This window comes from Cherax quadricarinatus, unplaced genomic scaffold (assembly GCF_038502225.1).
Source record: "Cherax quadricarinatus isolate ZL_2023a unplaced genomic scaffold, ASM3850222v1 Contig3804, whole genome shotgun sequence".
In the NCBI taxonomy this organism is placed as follows: domain Eukaryota; kingdom Metazoa; phylum Arthropoda; class Malacostraca; order Decapoda; family Parastacidae; genus Cherax; species Cherax quadricarinatus.
The window spans coordinates 29,841-39,017 of record NW_027198830.1 but is presented as its reverse complement, the minus strand read 5'-3'; the positions used below and the strand labels follow the sequence as shown (position 1 = coordinate 39,017).

The 9,177-nt window shown below is 41.9% G+C and overlaps 1 protein-coding gene across 1 annotated transcript; it reads right to left on the bottom strand.

Moving 5' to 3' along the window:
• Positions 1-5,870, bottom strand: LOC128696373 (poly [ADP-ribose] polymerase tankyrase-1; the record flags this gene model as incomplete). The annotated part of the gene is given in 2 exon segments (XM_070081720.1): positions 1-115; positions 5,283-5,870. Coding segments are annotated over 2 exon segments (655 nt in total), but the record flags the coding sequence as incomplete, so codon positions are not given.
• Positions 5,871-9,177: the final 3,307 nt, after the last annotated feature.

Below are 9,177 nucleotides of genomic sequence, written 5' to 3'. Positions count from 1 at the left end.
TGAGTCCTGGCGGAGGTTCCAGCTCAAATGTTGTGCCACCTTCCTCTAAGCTTTCCCCCTCAGAAAGAGGAAAGTGTAGCTGCAGTCGACTGCCTTCAGGAACATCCATCTTAGGCTGCATCAAAACATGAAAGGTTTTCATTCATAGTTAAAGTATCAGTGATGTTTCTGTCTCTTAACAGAAAATTTTTGTATACAGTATTTACTAATGTACTGCATACTCATTGGACATGTTGCCTAGAGCAATCAATTAGATATATTTACACACAAAGGTATTCTCTCCATGAAAAATATTTTAATTATTTTCACTAAGTAATGAAAAGAATTCTATAGGTTCCAAAATATAACTTTTACTTATCCTAATATCTGACACATTCACTAGTCTACAGTATAACATTCTTTGTACATTGTTTAAGATAAGATTTTGTTCCGATTTTTAACCCCAGAGGTTTAGCCACGCAGGATAACCCAAGGAAGGCACTGCATCATTGAGGGACTATCTGTCTTATTTCCATTGGGGTCCAACAGCACGTCAAGTATTAAAAACCATTTGTCTCCATTCACTCCTATCAAACACGCTCACGCATGCCTGCTGGAAGTCCAAGCCCCTCGCACACAAAACCTCCTTTACCCCCTCCCTCCAACCCTTCCTAGGCCGACCCCTACCCCGCCTTCCTTCCACTACAGACTGATACACTCTTGAAGTCATTCTGTTTCGCTCCATTCTCTCTACATGTCCGAACCACCTCAACAACCCTTCCTCAGCCCTCTGGACAACAGTTTTGGTAATCCCGCACCTCCTCCTAACTTCCAAACTACGAATTCTCTGCATTATATTCACACCACACATTGCCCTCAGACATGACATCTCCACTGCCTCCAGCCTTCTCCTCGCTGCAACATTCATCACCCACGCTTCACACCCATATAAGAGCGTTGGTAAAACTATACTCTCATACATTCCCCTCTTTGCCTCCAAGGACAAAGTTCTTTGTCTCCACAGACTCCTAAGTGCACCACTCACTCTTTTTCCCTCATCAATTCTATGATTCACCTCATCTTTCATAGACCCATCCGCTGACACGTCCACTCCCAAATATCTGAATACGTTCACCTCCTCCATACTCTCTCCCTCCAATCTGATATTCAATCTGTCATCACCTAATCTTTTTGTTATCCTCATAACCTTACTCTTTCCTGTATTCACCTTTAATTTTCTTCTTTTGCACACCCTACCAAATTCATCCACCAATCTCTGCAACTTCTCTTCAGAATCTCCCAAGAGCACAGTGTCATCAGCAAAGAGCAGCTGTGACAACTCCCACTTTGTGTGTGATTCTTTATCTTTTAACTCCACGCCTCTTGCCAAGACCCTCGCATTTACTTCTCTTACAACCCCATCTATAAATATATTAAACAACCACGGTGACATCACACATCCTTGTCTAAGGCCTACTTTTACTGGGAAAAAATTTCCCTCTTTCCTACATACTCTAACTTGAGCCTCACTATCCTCGTAAAAACTCTTCACTGCTTTCAGTAACCTACCTCCTACACCATACACTTGCAACATCTGCCACATTGCCCCCCTATCCACCCTGTCATACGCCTTTTCCAAATCCATAAATGCCACAAAGACCTCTTTAGCCTTATCTAAATACTGTTCACTTATATGTTTCACTGTAAACACCTGGTCCACACACCCCCTACCTTTCCTAAAGCCTCCTTGTTCATCTGCTATCCTATTCTCCGTCTTACTCTTAATTCTTTCAATTATAACTCTACCATACACTTTACCAGGTACACTCAACAGACTTATCCCCCTATAATTTTTGCACTCTCTTTTATCCCCTTTGCCTTTATACAAAGGAACTATGCATGCTCTCTGCCAATCCCTAGGTACCTTACCCTCTTCCATACATTTATTAAATAATTGCACCAACCACTCCAAAACTATATCCCCACCTGCTTTTAACATTTCTATCTTTATCCCATCAATCCCGGCTGCCTTACCCCCTTTCATTTTACCTACTGCCTCACGAACTTCCCCCACACTCACAACTGGCTCTTCCTCACTCCTACAAGATGTTATTCCTCCTTGCCCTATACACGAAATCACAGCTTCCCTATCTTCATCAACATTTAACAATTCCTCAAAATATTCCTTCCATCTTCCCAATACCTCTAACTCTCCATTTAATAACTCTCCTCTCCTATTTTTAACTGACAAATCCATTTGTTCTCTAGGCTTTCTTAACTTGTTAATCTCACTCCAAAACTTTTTCTTATTTTCAACAAAATTTGTTGATAACATCTCACCCACTCTCTCATTTGCTCTCTTTTTACATTGCTTCACCACTCTCTTAACTTCTCTCTTTTTCTCCATATACTCTTCCCTCCTTGCATCACTTCTACTTTGTAAAAACTTCTCATATGCTAACTTTTTCTCCCTTACTACTCTCTTTACATCATCATTCCACCAATCGCTCCTCTTCCCTCCTGCACCCACTTTCCTGTAACCACAAACTTCTGCTGAACACTCTAACACTACATTTTTAAACCTACCCCATACCTCTTCGACCCCATTGCCTATGCTCTCATTAGCCCATCTATCCTCCAATAGCTGTTTATATCTTACCCTAACTGCCTCCTCTTTTAGTTTATAAACCTTCACCTCTCTCTTCCCTGATGCTTCTATTCTCCTTGTATCCCATCTACCTTTTACTCTCAGTGTAGCTACAACTAGAAAGTGATCTGATATATCTGTGGCCCCTCTATAAACATGTACATCCTGAAGTCTACTCAACAGTCTTTTATCTACCAATACATAATCCAACAAACTACTGTCATTTCGCCCTACATCATATCGTGTATACTTATTTATCCTCTTTTTCTTAAAATATGTATTACCTATAACTAAACCCCTTTCTATACAAAGTTCAATCAAAGGGCTCCCATTATCATTTACACCTGGCACCCCAAACTTACCTACCACACCCTCTCTAAAAGTTTCTCCTACTTTAGCATTCAAGTCCCCTACCACAATTACTCTCTCACTTGGTTCAAAGGCTCCTATACATTCACTTAACATCTCCCAAAATCTCTCTCTCTCCTCTGCATTCCTCTCTTCTCCAGGTGCATACACGCTTATTATGACCCACTTCTCGCATCCAACCTTTACTTTAATCCACATAATTCTTGAATTTACACATTCATATTCTCTTTTCTCCTTCCATAACTGATCATTTAACATTACTGCTACCCCTTCCTTTGCTCTAACTCTCTCAGATACTCCAGATTTAATCCCATTTATTTCCCCCCACTGAAACTCTCCTACCCCCTTCAGCTTTGTTTCGCTTAGGGCCAGGACATCCAACTTCTTTTCATTCATAACATCAGCAATCATCTGTTTCTTGTCATCCGCACTACATCCACGCACATTTAAGCAACCCAGTTTTATAAAGTTTTTCTTCTTCTCTTTTTTAGTAATTGTATACAGGAGAAGGGGTTACTAGCCCATTGCTCCCGGCATTTTAGTCGCCTCATACGACACGCATGGCTTACGGAGGAAAGATTCTTTTCCACTTCCCCATGGACAATAGAAGAAATAAAAAAGAACAAGAGCTATTTAGAAAAAGGAGAAAAACCTAGATGTATGTATATATATATATGCATGTGCGTGTCTGTGAAGTGTGACCAAAGTGTAAGTAGGAGTAGCAAGATATCCCTGTTATCTTAGCGTGTTTATGAGACAGAAAAAGAAACCAGCAATCCTACCATCATGCAAAACAGTTACAGGTTTTTGTTTCACAGTCATCTGGCAGGACGGTAGTACTTCCCTGGGTGGTTGCTGTCTACCAACCTACTACCTATTATAAACAGATGTGAAAAGAAGTCAAGGAGGATTTCTTCACAACTTATCACTACGATATGCCAATAATAATTTTGTGCTTTATGAACCTTTGCAAAAATTTACCACCTCAAGTTAAACTAAACAAATTGTAAACAAATATCTAAATTTAACCTGTTCACCTGGCAGTAAGTAGGTGCCTAGGTGTTAGTCAGTTGCTGTGGGTCGCATCCTAGGGGACAAGATTAAAGGCCCAAATGATACACTGACTTTATTGGGTTATCCTGGGTGACTAACCCTCCAGGTTAAAAAATACAAACAAAATCTTATCTCTATATACAGAATATACAAATATTATTGTGTCTTAATTTCACAAATATTATTACCATACATTACCCCACCAAAGCAAACACACTATTCAAATTCAATAAATGCATATACGGGAGAAGTAAATATAGTTGGACACATAATTATTATATTGAAAGTGGAAGTGCTAAACCCATAAAGGATATATAGTCCCTGGGGAGTGGGAGGCACTTATATCTGATTCAAGGAAAGGTTATTATTAATATAATCATAACTGAGCAGAAAACCCACAAGGGTCATATAGCATTGCTCAAGGAGAGGTTAGCCACATTTCCTTGGACCAAGAGCACTTCATTGCCAGGATGGATACAGATGAACCACAGCAGTGTCAGGAAATATTTCCTCAGCCTTTGGGTGGTCAAATAAGAAAATAACCTATATGAAGCATAGCAGGGTCCAAAAGGTTAGGAAGTGAAATAATTATTATAATAAAAAAGAAGCACTAAGCCACAAGGGCTATACAGCGCTGCAGGGTAGGGAAGGAAGCGAGGGTATCGGGCGGCAGAAGGGGGGAGGGATGATTAGTAGGTTACAGAAAACAGCGGGGCAGGGGATAGTGCGGGGGGTAGAGGGTAGCAAGAGACTGAAGTAGAAAGGGCTGAAGGTATCATCAGAGTTTGTGGAGTAAGTCAGTTGTTGTCAAAAAGTCAATGAGAGAGTCCGGATGAAAGGTGGGTCCATCGGCGAGAAGGGAAGGTAAAGAGAGGAAGTGAAATAAGCCATGTAAATTAAAGGATTTTTATTAATATTTTTATGAAGGGTTCAACTTACAGGAGTCATACAGCACATAAGGAATAGATTGTTATATCAACACATACTACATCTTAGATCTGTTGTGGTTCAGAGGATCATTCTTCCTATAGCACAGTCTCAGACCAAGTAATCAGATATAGTCCATGAGAGATGCAGCTCCAATTCATTGGACCAAGAACTTTTCACCAACAGTAAAGCACCTCCCCCCCCCCCCCATCAAGGGTGACAGGGCCATGACTCAAGGCTGTCCCTGCAATCAAAAATATGTGAATTAGGTGGTCTGGGCATAGAACTACTGCCTTTCTAGACCTACCATTTTAAAAACAGAAGCAGACGTGTTGTTATGGATATTAGCAATATTTCTTCCTCTGGCTGAAACCTCGGAATCATTATTGTTCTTCCAGTTCTCTATCCCTTCTGTTGGGATGACGTTAAGGGTAGTTGCAGCCAGTGTCTTTAATGGTGATGGCAAAGTGTTAGTGGCAGCTGCGGCGGCTGCCAGACTCCTGAGTGTAGTGGGTGCTAGAGCAACCTCTGAGGTACGTGGGTGAGCAAAGACGGGTGACGGCGAGTGGGGAGAACTGGGTGATGAGAGAGGAGAGCTGGGTGACGGAGGTGAGTTGGGTGCAGGAGACGGGTGAGGGGAGTTGGGTGAGGGAGAGAGGATGGGAGAGCTAGGTGAGGGATGAGGAGCCCGGGGTGAGGGAGATAAGTGAGGAACTCTGGTGGGTGAGGCGGCTGATCCCTCCATCACCACATCTCCACCACCATCACCACCACTACCACCACCATCACCACCACCATCCTCCACACTACCATTACTACTGTCGGTCGAGTCAATTCCAGAATCCATTGTTGGTGTGAGAGGCACCTGACACACCTTCTCTACATTGACTGACGCCAAGGTATCACCTTCATATTCCCGGGTTGTGTCATTAACCTCAATAATAACCCAATAATGACCTTTTCAACAACATCTTTCACATATTTATTGCTTTTATAACCTGAAATCAAAGGTCCAGTTGTTTATTTCTATAAATGCAATTTATTTTAGGGTTTTAATTTGATTGAAAATGATTTACTATGCCTGTAAAAATGATCAAAACACGTTATGTTATTGTTGTTGTTGTAAGTAAATAAAACAAGTAAGTGAGTAGTTAAGTAAGTAAGCAAGTATGAAAATAAGTAAAATAAATAAAATAGGTAAACAAGTAAAAGTAAGTAAATAAGTAATAACGAGTAAATAAAGAAATAAAGAAAGGAAATAAGATAAGATAGTACGATCATGTTCGTACAGCATATTGATAGCAAAGAAATATAGTCAGTTGATCAGATGAAATTAGTGGCCCACAGATGGCTCCAACTTCATCCTGTTCCCTACTTGTATGTCTCATAGCAAAAAAAAAGGCTTTTAAATGAGCTGATGTAGGTAACAGTTCTTAGCTTGTAAATAAAATTAGGTATCCTTACCTAACCTTATAAAACCGTGTGTAAAAAAATAGTTTAATTTAGGTACAATTTACACACATTTCAGATGATCACAATTGTCTTATATAATAACTGGTGTGTAAATTACCTAGAATAACCTCCCCCCCCCTCCAAAAAAAAGTCATAGTGATTTATTTCCAGAAAGGTTCTTTGACGACAGTGAAGGGCTCTTGATCTAAGGAATTGAATTTACCCTTTCTTTCCTTCAAAACTCTTCAATTATCCAAGGCGTTATACGACCCCTAGGGGTTTAGCGCTCTCCCACCATTGCTGGCTTCGTATCAGAAACCTTTTCCTACGATAAGATAAGAGATAAGATTTCGTTCGGATTTTTAACCCCGGAGGGTTAGCCACCCAGGATAACCCAAGAAAGTCAGTGCGTCATCGAGGACTGTCTAACTTATTTCCATTGGGGTCCTTAATCTTGTCCCCCAGGATGCAACCCACACCAGTCGACTAACACCCAGGTACCTATTTGCTGCTAGGTGAACAGGACAATAGGTGTAAGGAAACGTGTCGGAATTTCCACCCGCCGGAAATCGAACCCGGGCCCTCCGTGTGTGAAGCGGGAGCTTTAGCCACCAGGCCACAGGGCCACCGATGATAAGTTGAGGGATTTGCAATCTCGGATAACTGTAGGGCCATTCTTGACTTCAGGGCCAACTCTGAGTTCATTAAATTATTCCTTAAAATGTCTAATATCAGGTGGATTTATTTAGTGGAAACGGTATAAAACGTAATCTAACCTATGGAAACCTAGCATAATTCAAGCAAAAGCAACATAATTTAGCATTACTCCGCCAGTGGTAGATATGGGACTGGCTCGTCTCTGTTTACGTTCGATGCATATTTGTTTACACTACCGTGATTGGTCAGGTGCTACAAGATTCAATACTAACCGCATAAGACACATGGTTACAAAGGTAATGAACTCACAATTTACAAAGGTAATGAACTCCAGGTAGGTCTGGTCACAATCATGACAAGTTACAAAGGTATTTACAGATTACAGAGGTACGTAATGGGTCCAGGGACTGGGCCCCCAAAGTTTTGATAGCTGAACTAGGTACAAAGGTAATGAGCTCACAAGTTACAAAGGTAATGAATTCTGTAGAATGGTTACTTACGTTTATACATGGCTACAACTGTAATGAGTTATTGGTGCAAATATTGATTATTGACACACACACACACACACACACACACACACACACACACACACACACACACACACACTTTAGTTTAATATCTTTATTATGCACCCCATACCCATCCTGTGGGCGGTAGTCAAAAGATTACAAAGGTACATAATGGGTCCAGTGACTGGACCCCAAAGTTATGATAGCTGAACTAGTTACAAAGGTAATGAACTCCAGGTAGATCTGGTCACAATCATGGCAAGTTACAGAGGTAATGAATCAGCTTCACTCCTATACATGGTTACAGTCATGAGCAAATTACAAAGTAATGAACCACTGATACGTCCACACCTGGTCACAATTGTAATGAGTTATAAATACAAATATTAAGTGGATCATACACCCACACTAGCGCGCGCGCGCACATACACACACGAGGGCGCACGCACGGACATGTGCACACGAGCGTACAAATATATGCATACACACAAGGACGCACACACCCACACACACACCAACACCCCCCCCCCCCCACACACACACAGTTCCTCACAAGAGACTAGTGCAGAAGCTAGAGCATCAGGCGCATATAACAGGAAGGGCACTGCAATGGATCAGAGAATACCTGACAGGGAGGCAACAACGAGTCATGGTACGTAATGATGTATCACAGTGGGCACCTGTGACGAGCGGGGTCCCACAGGGGTCGGTCCTAGGACCAGTGCTATTTTTGGTATATGTGAACGACATGATGGAAGGGTTAGACTCAGAAGTGTCCCTGTTTGCAGATGATGTGAAGTTAATGAGGAGAATTAAATCTGATGAGGACCAGGCAGGACTTCAAAGAGACCTGGACAGACTGGACACCTGGTCCAGCAAATGGCTTCTCGAATTTAATCCTGCCAAATGCAAAGTCATGAAGATAGGGGAAGGGCACAGAAGACCACAGACAGTATAGGCTAGGTGGCCAAAGACTGCAAACCTCACTCAAGGAGAAAGATCTTGGGGTGAGTATAACACCGAGCATGTCTCCGGAAGCACACATCAATCAGATAACTGCTGCAGCATATGGGCGCCTGGCAAACCTGAGAACAGCATTCCGATACCTTAGTAAGGAATCGTTCAAGACACTGTACACCGTGTATGTCAGGCCCATACTGGAGTATGCAGCACCTGTTTGGAACCCGCACTTGATAAAGCACGTCAAGAAACTAGAGAAAGTACAAAGGTTTGCCACAAGGTTAGTTCCAGAGCTAAGGGGAATGTCCTATGAAGAAAGATTAAGGGAAATCGGCCTGACGACACTGGAGGACAGGAGGGTCAGGGGAGACATGATAACGACATATAAAATACTGCGTGGAATAGACAAGGTGGACAAAGACAGGATGTTCCAGGGAGGGGACACAGAAACAAGAGGCCACAATTGGAAGTTGAAGACACAAATGAGTCAGAGATATTAGGAAGTATTTCTTCAGTCATAGAGTTGTAAGGCATTGGAATAGCCTAGAAAATGACGTAGTGGAGGCAGGAACCATACACAGTTTTAAGACGATGTTTGATAAAGCTCATGGAGCGGGGAGA